Here is a 21,171-nt window from a genome sequence, read left to right on the forward strand (position 1 = left end):
CAAACTGTTAAAAAGAATATTAAAGCTTAACTCTCATTTCAAGACGTCAAAAGGATTTAGTCTAGCCTATTACACGGGTATTGTGAGTGAAAACTGCTACTTTGGGTCGGAGGTTTTATCCGTGTAGGCTACACATTTCTGGAGGTGTCAAGCACAATCCTCTATAGCCTACCTGTTTCCCCCCACATAAGACATTGCTGTGTGCACCCTGCTTTGATTGCTGTGCTGTGCAGAAGGCTATAAGTGGCAGATTTGCTGGAATTTACGCACAACCTTTTTTTCTCCCTGGCCGTGACCGCTGTTCTGTTCCATGCCGTCTGTCACAAATGTGATTTGGTGTGTTGCATAGTTCCCAAACATAGGCCTACATGAATCCTCTTGCTGTTTCCCAAACATTCTGTTAATCTTTAGACCTGAAACTGTTTGAGCAACTTCTGGATTCATTGCTAATATAATATTTTTTGCAATCATGTTACACGTGTTAGTTGTTGACATTGGCTACCTTTTCTGCGGTAGATTTGATAGGGCCTAAATGCACAATTTGCAAAGTCTCATTATGAAAGCCAGGGCTCTCTTTAGATCACTTCCAAAGTCACACGCAACTTTCAACATCATAAATAGGCTATGATGTTACCTGGCTGGAGGGGAGAACGGCATTTGGGGCTGCCCGCCACACTGCTGCCTGACGCGCTTCCGAATCTGTCAGTTCAAGCGCGCTCACGTTGACAAAGGGAGAGATGTGTGCCGTTGGAGGGGGCATGAGGCATTTTGGGGCATTATTATCACGCGATTTTAATTGACAATTATGTCTAAATGATGATGGGAACATCGAATACAGTGTTAAGCCTACATTTAAGGAATAAAATAATTAAAAATAAAAATAAAAACCGAACTTTCAAAAGGGCACTTTTGTCTTTTAAAGGCAACTTGGTGTTGACCAAGCAACACCACTAGTCTATCTGTGCACGCCTATGGTCATCAGTGTGTTTACATTGAATTAATTGCCAATTACAAAGTGCAAGTATATACAACGTAAAATGCCTGTTTGTTTGGGGTTTTGGGGGGGGGGGTGAACTGTTTAAAGGTGAACTGTTTAATGTTTTTAGCAGTATATTTTCAGAACGTATGCTGCCCATTTACAAATGTTACCTTTTTCATGAATTCTGATCACCACCATCAAATTTTAAGTATTCATTAAGACTGGGAAAATGTCATACATGAAAGGGGATCTTCTCCATTGTCTGCCATCTTGAATTTCCAGAAATATACATTTTTAGCTGCAAAACTTACTGTACTTTGGTGATACTAGTAAATATCAGTTCGTTATTTAGTGAATATTCATGAGAAAATCCAATTGGGCAGTAGACAGAACAGTTTCAATGAGTAGCATAGTTGCAGTACCTACTCTGGCCACCATCCTACACGGTGCACCTTTTAAAAAAATGTGATATTACATTTTTGCCATATTGCCCAACATAGTAATAATACCAGTGTTACTATAACTCCTAAAGAGTTGAAATGAACTCCCAGTGTAACATCTGGTCCCACTCAAAAAATAGTGTTAATTTTACTCTTTGTTCAGTGTAACATTATCAGCATGAATTCTGTACATATATGTAAATATTGTTAATATTGTAATTGTGTAAATATTAAACAACGTTCAACATTATTGCAGTGGCCACCTCCAGAATTTTACAGGCACATTGACTTTTGACTGGAGTAATTTGACTCTGTTGTAAATATTCTTTATGGATTTATTGACTGTAAGTTAAATATTGACGACACCCACTCCCCACCCAATTGTTTTTACTCTACTCATTAGATCCAGTGCAGTATATATAATATGTATGAATGTGTTGTTCTGGAGTATTGAACTGGAGCTCAGGTAGTGACAAGATATTTGTGTGTCTACGTATCTTTGTAGTTTGTGAGTACAAAGCGCAAACGAGAACTGCTGGTATTAATCTCTCCCTGGCATTGGAATTGGCATCTCATCATTTTGTTTTCCTCCCTCTAAGGGATGTTCTGATTAAATTCTGTTTGTACGTTAACAATGATGGTGTAGAACAGGCGATTCCAAATGAGATTATGATGGTGCGCTTGCATTTCCTGGCATGGATCCCACTCTATTTACTGTTTTGTAGTTAGCAAAATAAACAAACAGCCCGCACCTGTCCAAGAGGATACATATGCACACTGTCTAGGCAAATCAGAGCAATACCCTTCCAAATCCAGAAATGTAGGTGATTTAATCTAAACGCCACTACCTTTCAAAAATTCCCAACCTGAATGCTTCTCACTACTGCAGCTTTACCGTACAAAGGTGCCCTAAACGAGATATTAGGCCACGCTATGGAATCGTCAGCTGCATGCATCTTACTGTAACATCCATCCAGAGATAGTTGATATTGTATTCAAAAGAATTTACCACATTTTACATAAGCTTAGTATTGCAGTATGCATGAGACGTACTGGTATAACACACATTTACTGTGTATGATGAGACAGCCAAAATAATGACTATACAACTAGCAAAGCATGTGAAGCATATCAAAATAAACAAACACTATCTATTTTTTATTGTTAATCTGCATTGTAAGTAAGTTAGTGCCTTATTGCAGTATCTCTCGTGCATGAATGTACTAAACCAAAACTTTGTTAGTCAACAAATCCAAAATATGATTTGAATTTTACTGTGCATCATGCCACTCTTCTTAATGATGCAGCTGTTCCTCCTTTTGTAGTTTTCTTATGGAGGTTGTCTGGTTGGGGTGCAGGGTATCTGCCGTGGTTTGTTGTCCGCATGGCATTTGTGCTTGTCACCTCTAGCTATTGGGGCGCGGCCTTCTTACCTCTGCTTTCTAATTTCCCCCCCGAGCATTTCTCTGGCATCATCAAAGTGTGTGTGTGTGTGTGTGTGTGTGTGTGTGTGTGTGTGTGTGTGTGTGTGTGTGTGTGTGTGTATGTGTGTATGCAGTCTTGCTTCTTGTTCTTCCTCACACTACTCCCTGTGTGTGCATGCGTGTGTGAGCGAGCGAGCAAGCGTGCATGTGTGTATGTATGCAAACTTGCGTCTTTAAAGTGTACTGTATGTGCGTGCGGGTGCAAGTGTGGTGTGTGTGTGTGTGTGTGTGTGTGTGTGTGTGTGTGTGTGTGTGTGTGTGTGTGTGTGTGTGTGTGTGTGTGTGTGTGTGTGTGTGCGTGTGTGCGCGAGTACGTGCGTGCGTGCATGCTTGTGTCTGTATGTAATCTTGCATCTTCAAAGTGTGTGTGTGTGCGTGCGTGCCTGCGTGTGTGCGTGCGTATGCAACCTTGCATCTTCAAAGTGTGTGTGTGTGTGTGTGTGTGTGTGTGTGTGTGTGTGTGTGTGTGTGTGTGTGTGTGTGTGTGTGTGTGTGTGTGTACAGTGGCATCATCAAAGGGAATAGTTGCCAGCCCTCAGGCAGCAGAGGTGACAAACTTGTCCCCGCCCCCTCAGTTAGCCAAATCACGTCAGGATGCCACACTCAGCTTTTGGCTGCTTCGTACTGTATTCACACTATTCCAGACAATTATCTTCCACACACCGCGCTCCTCTGTCTTGTTGGTGCGTCTCTGAAGTAATCAAGTAGTTAGGAAATGAATCGCACTCAGTTTTTTCTTCTTTCAGTGTCACTGAGGAAGGCTCTTGCAGCCGAAACGTCTGTCAGTCCCTGCAATGTTTAAATAAAAAGAAAAGAACATGAAAGAAGAAAAAACTGAGTGTGATCCATTTCCTAAACACTTTTCCAGAAACCCTTTAATTTGCTCTCCACATTGGTATTTTTTTTTACACACATTTAAGCCATTAAGGCATTCTGAAGGTGATCGGCTTTGATGTCTTTTTAGATAGTGACACATATCCACTGAGGGACACACTGAGGCTGAGGCAAGCACATTGTGTATCGGGCTGTGTTTTTTTTCCTTGTCTGGGTTGAGATGATTCAGGTGTGTGTGTGTGTGTGTGTGTGTGTGTGTGTGTGTGTGTGTGTGTGTGTGTGTGTGTGTGTGTGTGTGTGTGTGTGTGTGTGTGTGTGTGTGTGTGTGTGTGTGTGTGTGTGACTGTTGACTTACATGTCTTACAGTGACTTTGCAGGTTCTGTCCCATTTGCAAGGTGCCAATCAGTCAGTCTAGACCTGTTTTGCACATTTATTAACATTAATAGTAAAGAAAAGTAGGTTTGATCCAAATTGATGAACGGCTGGTTACTACCAATATACAGTAAATTCAATGTCAAAACAAAAAATTCAATCCAGCACTCCCGTGTGATTAAAAAAATCCAAACTGGTGTCTGGGGTGGGTGGAATCCAAAAACAAGAAAAAGCAACAGGTCCCAGGCAATCAATGTTACCCGAAAGAAGGAAATGGGTTTTAAAACTCTTAATTAATATTATTATCTGCTAATCATTATTAGAATGCCAACATGTTTCGACCACACTTGGTGGTCTTCATCAGGGATTTATTACTTTGCCCTGATGAAGACCACGTCTGTGGATGAAACGTGTTGACCAAGTTAATTGCTTCTTCTTTTGAATACCTGGGACCTGTTGATTTTTTTTCGTTATCTTTTTTTTTCATTTACAAATTCAATGTTCTCTGATCAGAGTGAGTGAGTCTCTTGTCGCTGACCAGATGTGGCACCGGCTAAACCTGCTGAACCCAACTGTGTTTCTGTATGGCTAAAGTCACACTCTAACCTGCTTTGCGGATTCAGTTTAATACCCCTGTTATAGACTCTTAATTGCGTAAGGGACTGTGTGTTTGTGACTGTGTGTGTGTGTGTGTGTGTGTGTGTGTGTGTGTGTGTGTGTGTGTGCGTGTGCGTGTGCGCGTGCGTGTGTGCGTGTGTGCGTGTGTAATGTGTGGTGTGTGATGTGTATTTGTGTAGTGTGTGTGTGCAGGTAAAGGTGCATGATGTTATTGCCGACTGACGGCCTCCATCCACGAGTGGGGCAGGTGTCTCCCAACGCCAGTGGTCCTAGTGGAGGACACCTGATAGCTCCCTAATCCTACAGGTCTTAAGGCAGCGGCCCATAAAAGCGACAAACAGACCGAAGGGGAAAAAACCCTTTTGTCTGAGTCAAGAGTCAAAAAGTGCTAAGAGTTTGTTGGAACTTCCTCTCTCAGCTTTACAACTGCCTGTCTGCTCTGCTGGAGGGGGAGGAAGAGGAGGCTTCTGTTTTAGTCTCTCTACCCGGCTCTCTGTCCCTCAAAATCTCTGTCCCCACTGCCGCCTCCAAAATCAAGAAATAGCAACAGGTCCCAAGCACTCAAGGGTATCCACAAGAAGATATAAGAGGTTAGGGAAATAAGTCTAACAGATGGAAGGCAAGAAGATCCTTTATTAAACCTTCATGAATGGTGGCTAGATATTATTAAAATGTCAACATATTTCAAACTCAGACATGGTCTTCATCTGGGCTTCCTCACTTCATTTTGAGGAAACTCTGTCCCACCAAACCTCTGTTCCTTCCAAAAACTAGAAAAAGCAACGAGTCCCAGGCACTTGAAGGTATTGAAAAGGAGAATTAAGTTTAACTGACAGACCGGCATTACAACTTCAGGTCTGGTCTGCTGCAGGAGGTGGAAGAGGAGGTTTCCGTTTTAGTCTCCTTGGCACCTCTGTCCCCACTGTCGCCTTCTTAGCTAATAATAACACTTGGCTGATTCAGAGCCAGAGCAACCGAGACAGAGAGGTGCTTTTCATCTCGGATGGGGAGAAAGAGAGAGAGAGCACCCATCGCACCCATACAGTACCCAAACGAGTGGTCCAGATGTTTTGCACTGTGACAAATGGGATCCCTGTTCTACATGCAACCTGACGACATAACACATAAGCAGGATGCAAGGAGACATTTCCCCAAGTCGAGCTGTAGCTCTGAAAAGCAGCGCCGAACAAGTGTGTCCCGGGACGGTGTAGGGTTTCACAGTGTGGCAGGCAGGCAGGCAGGCAGGCAGGCAGGCACGGCCAGTCAGCTAGCCAGGAACATCCAGCTTAATTGCTGACCGGCTCGCCTCAGGGGCCGACGTCGGACAGTTATTGATGCATTTAATCCATTTTAATTTCCAAGTGTCACTCAAATCAAACCTTTTGTCCCGCTGTAAATAAGTTATTAGAAAGAAGGGCCGTGCCCTACTCCCCTGGAGGTTACACTCCCTTTAAAGGGGTTTATCGTCTCCTCCTCCTCCACCTCCTCTTGCACTGCACCCTACTCAACCCCACCCCATTTGAGCATCGCCCAGACTGTGCCGTAATTTGTGATTATTGGGTGGGTCAGCTCCAGGGATCTAGGCCCTTTGTGGCTGTGGGGGGACTGGTGTCACCCGAGGCGGACCCCAGAGAATGTCACTTTAACCCCCCTCAGCCTTTATGAGCCTCCGTAAAATGGCTCTGCATCGAGTACAGGAGTAATACGGGTTAAGGGGTTGGGGGGGATACTGTTCTAGACTTTCAGGCATTTTATGGGTTGCCCTCCTCGTATAGATGGTGTTGAAAAGAATGCTCCCTACAAAGCTGTTGTAAAGTCATGATTTACTGTGTTTTGTGTGTTTAATACCAGCTTGAAAGACAGCATTCAAAATATGCAGATGCATACATAAATGGACGTAACCACCCCTTAACACGCGCACACACACACACACACACACACACACACACACACACACACACACACACACACACACACACACACACACACACACACACACACACACACACACACACACACACACACACAGGAATTATGTTAATGGATTTCTACTCATTTTGAAATACAACATGGCATAAATTAAATACTAGTTGGCACCTTTAAATCTGCAATAGAATCAACATCTTTACATTTGAAATAGAATGCACGCTATGATCTGAAGTGAACTGCCAATGAAAATGCGTCATTTGCAAATACAAATACACGTACATCAGTTCAGATTACTTTCTCTTGACGTGAGCTACTGGAGCGGTAGCAGGCAGCACCCTGCTGGGCCTGACACAATAAGGGCTCTAACCAGCATTCAACACCACTGCCAATGTTGTTTTAGCATAATTACAAGTTTGTTTAGGCTGCCTAATTGTCCACTTCAAAAGGGGACACCTGAGGTCTGGATGAGGATTGGCCCGCGCATGGCCCCATGGCTGACCAAGGGAAGCCAAGGTGTTTATGTGGACTGAAGGGTGTGTGTGTGTGTGTGTGTGTGTGTGTGTGTGTGTGTGTGTGTGTGTGTGTGTGTGTGTGTGTGTGTGTGTGTGTGTGTGTGTGTGTGTGTGTGTGTGTGTGTGTGTGTGTGTGTGTGTGTGAGACAGAGAGCGAGCAAGGATGCATATCGGTGTCAATCAATGTTGAAGGGTGTGCTGTATTTTTTTTTGTATGGAATTCTACCGTGATTTTGTTGCCTCACACACACACACACACACACACACACACACACACACACACACACACACACACACACACACACACACACACACACACACACACACACACACAAAAGGTGCCCTCGGGAGCTGTCCTGGGTGTTGGCCCCTGATTGGAGACGCTAGTGGTGGGTCGAGGGAGCACCCTCGCTCTAGTCTCCGCTCCTCCAGACCCCACCCTACTCTTACTCAGCCCCCGACACCCTCCCTACAGCCCCTACTCTACCCTGAGCCACCCCACCCCACCCCATTCCACCTTTCCACCCTACCCTACTTCCCAAAACACACCACTCAGACACCGCCCAACCCAAACCTGTGGGGCCCAAGCCTTGTGTCCCCTGGGCACAAGTTTCTCCTGCAGTACCAGGGGTAACACTCTTTAACTCCTGGATAGTGTATTGATTGTAACTGACTCTGCAGGGCTATATAAAGCCCTTGGCTGGTTAATTACAGCAAGAGTTCAAGATGTTCATGCTTATATTGAACAGTTGCACATCCAAAATGTGAAACAATGGGCAATTTGATTGTTAGCACCAAGTAAAAGTAATTTGGGGTGATTAATTGTTCATTTCTGTTTAGCAAAGAAATGCAAGATGAGAATATAAGTACTGATATTTCTTGTTGAAATGTTGCCTTTTGGCCATGTTACCATATGCCAGTGGTCTCCAATTAGTTTTCCTCAAGGGCCAAATGTTGTGCAAATGCGGCTGAGGGCCAAACAAATCGCCCAACCGTATGGCCACAGATACAGTAGAACACATGTATGTTTTCATTTGTTCCAACCTCATGGCACGTCAAATGTTTGCCATGCCGGGGCCAGATCTGGCCTGCGGGCCGTCATTGGGAGACCACTGACATATGCATTCAGCTCCAAAGTGTTGTGCATTATATATGCATAGGCAGAGCTACTGTACTGTATGATGTAAACCAGTCACAAATTGAAATCAGCGACCAAATCAGTTTGGCCTGTCACAGACTGGTCATCAGTCATCTCAGTACTTTCTCACACCCCAAATCTGATCTGGTACCCTAGTTTGATCTGTGGCGGGAGCCTCCTGCCAGCCACAATGACACCACACCACACACACACACAGAAGACTAAAGACAATAGGACAGCAGACCTCGCTATCAGTCCTCCATGCGGCGGCCCTTCAGACATTCATGCGGTCCAAACACATCTACACCAGTCATCTCTGATAGATACAAGCAGCGTGCTGCAGGCCCTTTTGTCTGTGGCTGTGGAGCCTAATGATGGTGGTAGAGGGAGGAGGAGGAGGAGGAGGTGGAGGAGAGGGTGGCTATTCTTATGTAAACGAGAGCCATGCAACGCTAGATGGGCTCCTGGGTCCTTAGTCACTCACTGCAACCAGACCCCTCGTACCATTTTCCTTTAAGACTTTAAGGCCCTCCACTAAGACATCTTAATGCAGAGCACTAGACTGAGGTATGGTCAAGACTGATGTTTCGGCTTCTATGGGAGTCATCACAGCTTTTTAGTGCCTGTCTCTTGTTTCCTTCACGGCTAGTGATTGTCTTCCAATACTAGCACTGTGACATTAATTCAGGTGCATTTCATATATGCATTTTAGATTTAACAGTGCTTGTTTAATTTCTCAAAACCTACCACACCTTACCTCAAAAGTTACAGCTCCAGTTTTCAGCCCACTTTTCCTAAAACTTGGGTGTTTGTGGGGGGAAATGTTATATATTTCTGTAACAGCATAATTCCTAAGTTTTCTTGTAGAAAATCCCTTGTCATAACTTTTAAACGTGATATAAATTTGACTTTTGAACGTAAATGCAATAATTGCGGCAAACAGGCCGAGATTCTGCACTGTCAGATGCCCATGGCCTGGTTAATGCATCTTGGATGCCGCAGGGATTGCTGCACTCACTGATTGGATCCCCCAGTGCAGTATCTCCTTAAGGAAGCAGAAGAAACAGCAGGAGCACTCCTCCAAAAAACTGGGTGTGGATACCAGGTATTGGACAGGTAGTCAAGTCAAACCTCAGTTCCCTCCCCTTTTTCCCGTCCCAGTATATAGGGCTTCTGCTGAGAATTCCTATAGAGACTCTTGCTTCCTCAAAGACCCCCTTTCCCTGTTCCATTCCTTCCCGTTGACCCCCCCAAAACGTTTTCACCATCGCAATTTCCTTACTGGGAAGCAACAGGCGGAAGAACCCTGGAGCCAGTGGAGCAAACAGCCGCAGCTCTGCTCAACCTCAGTGCCAACATGTTGTACCTGGAGACCACCCCATCGGCCACGTACAGTGAGGTAAGGGCCGAGCGGTGATTGATTCGATGCCTCAGAGCGGTGCCTGAGTAACGGTCACTGGTGGGACGCTCCATAGTGCCGTCCTTACCTGGAGGAGCTTATGGACCCATAGGAAAATCTGGAGGGGCCTTCTGTTGTTGGCTTTGGGTTGACATGACATCAGTTGAATTGAGGATAAAACTGGAAATTGTTCAGTTTAGTCATATTTACTGAGTAATCAAGCTGAGTGTTGGCTTCCGCAGTAGGTGTTTGGTCTGTTGAGTTGTTTGAGGTGTGACAAAGTCCTCGACTTGAAGGAAAGGAGGCAAAAAGGTAGCTGATTTTTGGCGGCCTCCTTCTCGGTTGTTTGTTTTGTACTCAGTGGTGCTGAATGTGTTTGCCATAGTCAAGAGAGTGGGGGAATGTAAACACCTCTGCCATTGTCTCTCGCTTCTGCTGTTTTCCCCCTTTTTTTTTTCTTTGGTCGGTTTGTAAAATGGCCGATGTTTGTCTCTGAGGCGTTAGTGTTAAAGTCTCTGTGTTTTTGGTGTTCCATGAATATGGGAATGTAGAGGGTATGATATTGTTGGTCTTTTATGTTTGGATTCTTGGTGTACTTCACTTCAGCTTGGACTCTATGTAGAATTTTGTTAAGCTAGTTGCAGCTTGATTATGAAATCTGACACCAGTTTTGCATTATTTATTTATTTATTTATTTTTTCCTATAGGATTCTTTGGCAATGTGTTTACTCTGAGTATACAGCTTAAATAATACTATTTTTCTTTATGATGGTCTTCGATTGTGGACCATCTGTAGTTGACCGTCAGGCCAGTGGTTTCAAGAGTGGACTAATGACGGTGTTTGGAGTGTATAATTGCAGCTGTGGACAAACGTATGACTGGGTTCTAGTCAGCTGTCCATGCTAAAGCAGGCCGTGCTGTCCTATACGATTGTAAAAGGGACCAAAAAACAGATGTTTGCTCCTCAGTGAACACTCATCCTTCAACATTTTTTTTTTTTAAGATCTGTCGCGCAAAGACATTTTATATTTTACCCATCCCCTGGAGCAGAAATTACAGTGATATTGTACGTTAAATGCAAATAAAACGTGATTGTTGACAGCTGAAGGTGACCATTGGGCTTTTGCAGGATATTAAAAATAGGAAATTAAAAATAAATACATGTATGTGAATGTATCTATTGTAACAGGCGAAGGCTGATGCAGAGATGGACAGACTCCAATTCTTGCCAATTTCAACATGCCGTTGAATTGCTCATGCTACCCTTGACATGTCCCTTGACCCATGCTACCCAATGACTCCAACTGTCACTGCAAAAGTTAGTTCTGTTAAGGTGTCTGCTGATGTTGCATACGATTTGGAATTATATTTGGAGTTTAATGTGTTTTTTAATGTAAATAAACCATGCACCTATTAGAATGGCCAGTATCTCAGAAAGGGTCTTGAAATACAAGGCAAGTCAAGAAAAAGCAAGGGCAATACAACAACGTGCTGAAATTGGACAGAATTCTCATTTAAGACTCCCATTGTGAATGTCCTGATAGTGGTTGTGCATCTGGAGCACATGTTTGTCAGTCCACCTCAACTGAAATTGTGTAAATGCGGAGCTAGATGAAATGTCTTTAAAATTATTTTTAATTTTTCTGGTTGTTCTCCAGTCTACATTGTTGCATGATTTCATGCTACATATTTGGATGCATCTTCTGACACAGCCAAATGTTAAACAGCCTGTATTTTAAATTCAAATTCCTAAATTAGACGTCTAAACATGAATAGCCTTGGGCTGTGGCATTTACAGTTATTCGACAAATTCTTTCAACTCAAAATTGACATACAAAAGCCTAACAAACGAGACTGGTTTAGCCATGCAACAGAGAAGCCAAAATCAAGCATGAATCACGCCGAGGGCAAACCCCTGAAGGAGTTACCCGTCCTTTTGATATTGGGGGTGCAGGATTTGGGTGCACTGCGAGCTTTGTTCCTAAGAAAGCCCTCCATTCCAGTCTGGCAGGTGGTTGTTCTGCCTGCCACCTCGCAGACTCTGCTGTCTTCTTTGGCACAAAGCTGTTGTCAACACACTGTTTTAGATGGCCCCTTCTCTCTCTCTCTCTCTCTCTCTCTCTCTCTCTCTCTCTCTCTCTCTCTCTCTCTCTCTCTCTCTCTCTCTCTCTCTCTCTCTCTCTCTCTTCCTCTTCCTCTGTGTGTGTGTGTGTGTGTGTGTGTGTGTGTGTGTGTGTGTGTGTGTGTGTGTGTGTGTGTGTGTGTGTGTGTCCACTCCTGCATACCCCACACACCCCCTGAAAAGGCTCAGGTAACCCCATCTAAAGTCCAGATCTCAGTGATTAATGCTATGAAGCTTCTCAGTCTCCTTGATGCGGGTGCGGCAGTTGCCTTGTAAGGCAAACAGAGACATGGTGGAAGAACGCAGACACGACACACAGTCTGTAGTGTTTTAGATGAAGGCAGACAATGCATGTGTTAATGCAAATTGTAAAAAAAAGTGATCTTGGGGCACTGCCAGCTATGTTTCTGTGTTTATTCACTGAATGCTACTTCACGACAAGGAAAACGTCATTCAACCATAGGATAATGTTCACATTCAACCATAGGATAATGCTCACTTCATGGGAGAGAGAATGAGAGACTGGTGGAGAGAGAAAGGTGTTTTGGATGTTTTCAGGCAGTCGTTTCTCAGATAACAGGGTGACTGCAGGTGTGCTGGGTCAGCCTTTTAAGTCCCAAGCGCTGGAGTGCTGTCAGCCGTGTCCCTCTCTCCCTCCTTAACAAAACCGGCCCCCTCCCCATCAAACAACCCCTCACACAACTGATCGGACACAGATCAGGTTATAGCACCCCTCATCGCATCCCTACACCCCATCCACCACCACCTCCCACCCAAAGATCACTTGGTGAAAGGTGTCTGGAGCCACCATTCAAAACTACCAGCCCAAGCCGTGGCTGTTTAGTGTCTGGGTGGGGGCCAGTTAATTGTTTTAATGGTGTGTTGATGCAGATACAATCACCTGCTCTACCCAGCCCAGCAGGTATAAAGCACCGACCCCCTCTCCCCTCTGCCCTATCCCCTCACCTCATCCCTGCCCCCATCCTATCGCTCTGTAGCTCTAAAACCTCCACCTCTAGCCCCTAAACATCACCCTTTGAGACCCCCCCTCTCCCTCCACTCCAGCCTTCAACACACACCCAATCACCACCAGCCTTCAATTTAGTGGTTGATGCCCCGTCCCCAGTGGTCACTCATCACCACTTGTCAGTAAGGCCTGACCAGGTTACACTCCTACTAGCCCAGGTCAGCGGAGAGGGGCCTGGCCTGGTATGGCAGCTATTCAGCCCCTCAGGCCCAGAGTTTTCTGCACTCACCTGGTTAAGAGTGAAGTGAAGACCCCCCAAAGAGTTCCCCAGCCCCACTAGCTTATTCATATCAGCTACCAGTACTGCACAGAGCACCGTAAAGGGTCTGGAAACAGTGTCAGTGACGATTTTTGATTCTTAATGAGTTAATCAGAGTTTTTAAATGTCAGGGGATGAATGAGGCTGAACTGAATGGCATACAATGGCATACAGCGTAGGGAATCTTGTTTGCTTTTGTAAGTGGGATAAGGCGCTCAGGCTAAATGCTGTTTTAACCTGTGGAATGCGGCGTGTTGAACAGAGAGTGGGGGTGTAATAAAAAACCAGCCCCATTAATTCTGACCTTTTGCGCAAGTGGGGCTTGCCGTTTTCCCTTCCCTCCGTATCCCAGAAATCCCTGATATGTTCTGCTCATAATTGGGATTCCGTCTGCGGAATCGGCAGGGGTATCAGTGTGAAGGTCAGGAGCATTCTATTCTAGAAGGCCCTTTTCTCCCTGCTGCTGTCGCCGTGGAGGCTGCTCCCACACACACTCGCATTCTGCTTAGCCCAGCATCTGCCCCGGGACAAAGCCAACCCTCCCAGAACCCCACCACCCTCCACCACCACCTCTAGAGCTGGAGTACACAGTAAAAAAAGGCAGTGTTAATTCAACACTTAGAGAGACGATTCAACACCCTCTGGAGTGCTCCTGGTCCCAGTGTTGAATCAGCTCTGCATTTTTTTAACTGTGTGGGGGGTGTGGTGAAGAGGAGGGTGCCGAACGCTCGCACAGAGAGAGCAGCGATGGGACCTTTCAGCAGTTCCGTTTCTGGGCTGTCTCCGTGCGTCCCGAGTCTCTCCCCTGCCTGATTTACTGCCCCCTCTCTGCCCAGCAGCAGCCTCCAGCAGCTCAGCGGGGGCTATAAAGGGAAGGTATTTTTAAGAGCGGCCAAAGCGATGATTAGAGTGCTGCCTCTGACAGTGGAATATTATCAGATTAGAGCAGTGGTTCTCAACCTTTTTTGAACAAACCTCTTCATATACCTCCCAACGCCCCTTGGACCTCATCATAAACCTCCCAACGCCCCCTGGACCTCATCATAAACCTCTCAACGCCCCCCCTGATCTTATCATAAGCCTGCCAATGCCCCCCTTAGTATTAAACAATAAAATGGACTAATGCTCCCCAATGCCAACTGAGCGCCGCCCCTCTCAACTGTATCCTTCTCAACGCCCCCCTAGGCCTCCTCAAAGACCCCTTGGGGACTGTAGAGCCCCCGTTGAGAAACACTAGATTAGATGGAGGGGAGGGCTGGGATCAAGGAGAGGAGTAGGAGCAGAGGGAGGGTAGGTGGGTTGGGCAGTTAAGAATCGATCAGGAACTCGACCACAGGAATATGATTGTCATTCAGTCACTTTGATTCTGTTTGAGTCCTTCGCTTTCTTGATTTGTTTTAAAAGTGGAATCTTTGTCCGTTGATATATCCATCCAAAGCTTAATACCAAGCTTTTTTCCCTCTTTTTATGACTGCTGTTCTTAATGCTTTCATAAGCATACGTTTTTTGCATTTTCTTGCCATGGCTGTCCTACTTGCACTAGCTATCCTATAAAAAAGTTCTACCTTCTTTTATTTTTGGACTGAATAACTTTCTAAACTGTTTCATCAGCATGCTTGCATTTTCAAGAGATGTATTAATCTCTTTTGGTCCAACCACTACTCATGATTACCACCTCTCTCTTACCCAACACCCTACAAAATCTAAAAACTGTAAACCAAACCGCTATAAACACTCCCCACCCTTTTAGTATATACCAATCGCGTGTTGTCACCAGAATGATTGGCCCCTGAGCCGTACTGTCATCTTTTACGGCTGCACTCTTCCATCAGATAATCTACACTCTTCCATCAGAGAGCTCTCTCTCTCTGTCTTTCTGTCTGTCTGTCTCTCTCTCTCTCTCTCTCTCTCTCTCTCTCTCTCTCTCTCTCTCTCTCTCTCTCTCTCTCTCTCTCTCTCTTCTCTCTACTCCCCTCTTTCCTCTTCTCTCCGCTCTGCTATTTGGCCCTAGGCTACTGAGTCTTGCACCACACACCCACAGACCATCATGGCATCAGCTGGATGTGACTCAAGCAGTCCGGGAAAGACGCCGCCCACAATTAATTGGGCGCGTCCCATGTCACCGCCAATTCACACACACATACAGGCGCACGCACACACACACACACACACACACACACACACACACACACACACACACACACACACACACACACACACACACACACACACACACACACACACACACACTAGATGATGAACTCACTTCCTGTCAATTGTTGTGGGGACTTTGTGTACATACAGTAGCTGCACAGTTAATCCAGCAACCAGGGTTGTCCAAGAGCACCACCACAAAAAATCCCTAATATTCAATTTGTAAAGCCTATTAATTTTACTCAGCTTTACCCAAAGACTCTCCTTCACTTGCTGAGTCAGTATAGTCTCTGGTCTGCTTCACGACTGTGATTAGGTCATGCACAGAAGGCAATGGCGGGGCCCAAGTAGTCAATAGACCTCCATTCTCCGTTCCAATTGCTCTATTGTAGGTGAGCATGTATGTGTGTGTCAAAGAATGAGCAAGAGAGCCATGGCTCCAGGCAGAACTGAAGAGTGTGTGTGTGTGTGTGTATGCGTGTGTGTGTGCGTGTGTGTGTGTGTGTGTGTGTGTGTGTGTGTGTGTGTGTGTGTGTGTGTGTGTGTGTGTGTGTGTGTGTCTGTGTGTCTGTGTGTGTGTGTGTGTGTGTGTGTGTGTCTGTGTGTCTGTTTGTCTGTGTCTGTGGTGACAAGAGGGGCCTGCAGTGAGTGCAGGGTTTCCCCTTTTGTGCGAGTGTGTCTCTTTCAGCACACAATGCACTCGTCTTCTTACACCTGCCCGCCTGCCGACGGACCGCATTGTTCCCCCATAGACAGGCTCTTAAAGGGACGGTGTCATTGTTTCCGGAGAGCAGAGCAGACTCGTGGCATAAGCGTACTCTGACCCCTATCCACTAACAACAGCTCCAGCTCCTGCTGCTCTCCTCCTTTCCTCCTCTCCTCCTCCTCCTCCTCCTCCTCCCCCTCTCTGTTTTCCTTCTCTTCCTCTCGTTCCCTCCCTTTTCTCCACCTCTCCATTCTCTTGTTTTCTAGCCTGTCTGCTGCTTTAAGACAGGTATGCTAAGCTGAGGTCAACTGGCTGACCTGTTCTTTCAGGCACAACGTGTGTGTGTGTGTGTGTGTGTGTGTGTGTGTGTGTGTGTGTGTGTGTGTGTGTGTGTGTGTGTGTGTGTGTGTGTGTGTGTGTGTGTGTGTGTGTGTGTGTGTGTGTGTGGCATTATTGGCATTGGCATTATTTCCTTCAGCGAGAACGAATATTTAATACTGGTTTTGGGCGTTTTCATGACGTCCTGTTTTCCAAATGTCAGATTCAGCCTTCATATTGGCATGTAAAGAAACTTGTTTTGCCCAAGACGATTGCAAATGTTGATTCACAGTAATCATCACAATATGACAAAACTGTCAGAAACACCGCTGTGCTTTCCATTATACATGAAATTTGCCATTTTGTGTGTGTCCACGAAAACTGTGTTAACCGTGTCAGGGTCTGAAACCCCCTCCATAAATCAGTAATAGTTTGGTCTTAGGCCATACGAATAACATCACGTGATGTCATAACCTCTTTGGCAGGATATGGGAAGACTTTTTGTTACGTTTTTAGCTCCATCCTTCCATAATTTAATCCATTCTTTTTCATGTTCTCATAGCGGGAAAATTGCCTGTCAACTGTGTTATCAACATATTCATAAGAATCTGAATTAGAAATCACATGTAGAAAAACACAGATAAAGCATACAAATACATGAATTGATTAAGGTGTTGTGGTGTAACTTCTGAGGTCCTCAGTTAGCACAACACCATAAAAATGGCTGAAATGTCAAGCCGTGTTACCGTCAATGGTGTTACGCATCAGCACAGTTGAGGAGGAGTATGTTTTTGCCAATTTATCTCCATATTGACAGACAAACAAACAAAATAATCTTTTGTTTTCTCCTAAAAAAAAAGTGCCGAATTGTTCCCCTGCACTGTTGACCGTAACACAGTTGAGTTACACGGTTGACTGTTTTGAAAGTGTTTTTGTGCTATTGATCCCTTGTGTGTTGGAAAAATCTTATGAACAGACACTAGGGATTATCTCTGGAGGAGGAAGTCTTGTGTAAGGAGGGTGACTAAATTCAAATCAGATGTTACAGGGATTTATAATGAAAAATGTGTCAGTCTGTATCACAGTGAATCATAAAATCCTACTTATGAAGCTCAACAATCACATTTTCTATATCAGTTGCACAGATTAATGACAACATTATTGTTAAGGGACATAAGCACTTTCAAACGTATGTTGTTTCAACTCTGTAGTATTTTTATATATGTTTGAAATGACATAGTATTTGTCCATAACACTGTTGACAAAATAATCAAGCAAATGTTCTTGGCAATTTGTTTGTTTGGAAACTTAAATATATACACTATGTAAACATCTAGGTAATTTAGTTGAAAAAAATACTGATAATTGACATTTTGCTTTTGCTAAAAGCGCAGTCGAATCGTAGAATCAGTCACGTGTGTGTGTGTGTGTGCGCGCTCTCACACATGATTTTGGTGCTGATGCTTAACCAATACTACTACTGTATGTGCGCCTGGGAAGTCAGAATGTCTTTTTGAGTCATGAAAAGTTCCAGGTGAGACAGTTACCTGGATGCCACAGCACATGTGGTTCACATGAGACATAGGAGACATTTCTTATGGTGAAATTAAAGAATAAAGAATCCAGAATTATCATGCAGTGTATTCAATACATTACAGACCCTGCGTACAAATCCGTACAAAATACATTATTCCAAGATGAATTTACAATCATTATCACAGTATCGTCAGCCAAAGGCATGTTTTACTAAATTGTCAGTCTGTATATCAGTGAAGTGTCTGGCTGTCTGCACTAGTGTGTGTGTGTGTGTGTGTGTGTGTGTGTGTGTGTGTGTGTGTGTGTGTGTGTGTGTGTGTGTGTGTGTGTGTGTGTGTGTGTGTGTGTGTGTTAGTGTGTATTCGTATGTATGCTTACATGCATTTGTGTGTCTGTGTGTGTGTGCGCTTGCGTACATGCATAGTGTGTGTGTGCACTCAGGGAGGGGTTACTCAGAGGGTCACCTGGCCCTGGAGGCAACACCTGGCGGAGGGTGTGGTGTGGGCCCTAGTAGCCGGACAGCTGTATGTGTGTGGGTCAGTGCGGCTGTGAGCGCCTGAAATAAAACAGGGGGGCCAAGAGAAAGAGAGAGAGAGAGAGAGAGAGAGAGAGAGAGAGAGAAAGAGTAGGGTAGAGCAGAGGAGATTAATAGCCGTCTGAGGAGAGCCTGGGCCCGGTGGCACCTCGGCCAGGAATGTGCCGTTTATAAACGGAACGGAATGGGGTGGGCGCTGCGCAGCGCAGGGCAGGGGAATCGAGGAGCGGGGCCAGGGGGGGCATGGGGGTGAGGGGAGAGATGGGGAGAGGGGGAGATGTATAGAAGGGGGGGGGGGGTGGAGGTGGTGGGAAAGGAGTAGATAGGGTATTTGGGGGGGGGGGTGGAAGGAAGGAGTCTGGCCTGTCTCCAGTACATTCTGCCTCCTCTCTCAAGTGGCAGCCATTTTAATTCTTGTTTTCTCGGGCTGGTTTGTGAGTCTCTCTCTCTCTCTCTCTCTCTCTCTCTCTCTCTCTCTCTCTCTCTCTCTCTCTCTCTCTCTCTCTCTCTCTCTCTCTGCCTGACATTCTCTGTCTCTTAATCTGTTTTTCCCTCTTGCTCCCCTTTGTCCCTCACTCTTGCCCCATCTCTCTCTCCATGCCTTGCACCATTTTACTTCCCTGTCCTGTCTGATTGTATTTTCTTGTTATTGTTTTTTTGTGCTTTTTTCCCTACTTGCTACCCCCCCCCCCCTCTCTCTCTCTCTCCTGTCCCCCGTCTCCATCTAGTGCTTAAGCAAGCAGCCACGTAGACAGGAGCTCTTACTGGCTGGGGGAGATCATCATTAAAGCAGCTCCCAAGCCAATTAAATCCTCATTGACTCAACCCATGGGCCTGCTTGGAAGTGTGTGTGTGTGTGTGTGTGTGTGTGTGTGTGTGTGTGTGTGTGTGTGTGTGTGTGTGTGTGTGTGTGTGTGTGTGTGTGTGTGTGTGTGTGTGTGTGTGTGTGTGTGTGTGTGTGTATGTGTGATGTGATGTTTGCCATACTTCACACTTGTGTCTCCCTCCAGCCCCTAAACAATGCCTGCTGCCAGATTTATGTCTGACAAACCTGTGTGTGTATGTGTGTGTTTGTGTTAGTTTGTGTGTGTGAGTGAGAGAGAGAGAGAGAGAGAGAGAGAGAGAGAGAGAGAGAGAGAGAGAGAGAGAGAGAGAGAGAGAGAGAGAGAGAGAGAGAGAGCGAGAGAGAGAGAGAGAGATGACTGTAGGCACACTTTGTGTATTCAACCCCTAAACAATCACTGCTGTCAGATTATGCTGGCGTTTGGCAGATTTGCATGTAAGTCTTTGTGCTTATGTTTGTGTTTGTGTGAGAGAGAGTGTTTATGGGTGTGAGTGCGGTAATTTTAAATGTCGACCAGCGTCTGTGAGAGGGTTATTGAGTGCACCACACTCAATAAGTGTGAAGTCACCGCATCATATATTTATGTGTGTATGCGTCCCACACGCACACTCACACACACACACACACACGCACACGCACACGCACACACACACACACACACACATTAACACACACAATCACATCCCAGTAGTCAGATGGAAGGGAAGTAAGACAAAGTGAAGCGCTGATCGAGTGCCATTTAAGGAGTTGGGGGATTAAAGACTAAAATAACTTGTTCTACCGGTGTGCAGTGCAGGGAGATCAGTGATGTTCTGCCTTGATGCCTCAGCGCAGAGGCAGTTGTTATTGTTGCAGCGGTATATAGATGCTATTACGGAGAAAGCAAGTGGACCTTGGAGAGAGCACCATTTAGCAGGGTTTCTGTTACTCGTCCTCGTTTACTGGAAACAGCTGGCAACGTACCTGACAGTACTTAAGAAAGCTCCTTAGTCAATGTCATCGGCCTTCCGCTTGTAGTGGAGACTCGACGACTATAACACTGTGTCACTCTATCACTCCGCTAATCAGATCTTTCTATGCAATGTGTGGTTGAGGCATGTAACAGTCCACGTGACTTTAGGGTCTCATAGATTTTTTTCTGTTAGTGTAAATATTGTTCTTGGCAACTGGATGTTTTTAAGGAGGGAGTTTTAAAGCTGCACTCTGTAATATTTTTTAGCAGTTTATTTCCAGAATTCATGTTGTCCCTTCACAAATGTTACCTTTTTCATGAATGTTTACGATCACTGTCAAATTCCAAGTATGTATTATGACAGGGGAAAGTGCACTTTTCATACATGAAAAGGGGGATCTTCTCCATTGTCCACCATTTTGAATTTCCAGAAATATACATTTTAAGTTGCAAAACTTACTGTACTTTGGCCATACTAGTGAATACTAGTTTATTACCCAGTAAATATTCATGAAAAGATTGAATTTGGCAATAAGCAACACAGGTTTAATGAACAGAATAGTTGCAATACCTACTCTGACCACTATCCTACACAGTGCACCTTTAAGGAGAGTGGTTTGATATTTTAGATTTCACTTATAAATACTACAGTCTGTCTTAATTACTGGTTGTTATATTGCAAGGGAGGAAAAGTGTCCCCTTTCCTATTCAACTGTCTTAAATGACTGCCATACACACATCTGTGTGTGGAGACTGACCTTTCGTATCATCCACTGAACACATACAGCATTAAGCCTATTATGTGCACTTGAAAGGTCAGAGCGAATGGCCAAGTGATGTGTGTGTGTGTGTGTGTGTGTGTGTGTGTGTGTGTGTGTGTGTGTGTGTGTGTGTGTGTGTGTGTGTGTGTGTGTGTGTGTGTGTGTGTGTGTGTGTGTGTGTGTGTGTGTGTGTATACTTGACAATATGTGTGCTTGTCCTGCATGTTATGAAAAGAGGTGAAATGTAAATA

The 21,171-nt window shown here is 45.0% G+C and overlaps 1 protein-coding gene across 5 annotated transcripts in view; it reads left to right on the forward strand.

The window, feature by feature from the left end:
- tp63 (tumor protein p63) overlaps positions 1-21,171 on the forward strand; it is a 76,943-nt gene that overhangs the window by 25,785 nt on the left and 29,987 nt on the right. The window contains exon 1 of one of the 5 annotated variants that reach the window (XM_063201673.1): positions 9,460-9,706. The exons of the other annotated variants lie outside the window; for them this stretch is intronic. Coding sequence (XP_063057743.1) covers positions 9,665-9,706 — 42 coding nt within the window. The 5' untranslated portion in view covers positions 9,460-9,664. Of the gene's footprint in view, positions 1-9,459; positions 9,707-21,171 lie in introns of those variants that run through there. 5 annotated transcript variants of the gene reach the window in all.

Source organism: Engraulis encrasicolus, chromosome 6 (genome assembly GCF_034702125.1).
Source record: "Engraulis encrasicolus isolate BLACKSEA-1 chromosome 6, IST_EnEncr_1.0, whole genome shotgun sequence".
NCBI classification, from domain to species: Eukaryota; Metazoa; Chordata; class Actinopteri; order Clupeiformes; family Engraulidae; genus Engraulis; species Engraulis encrasicolus.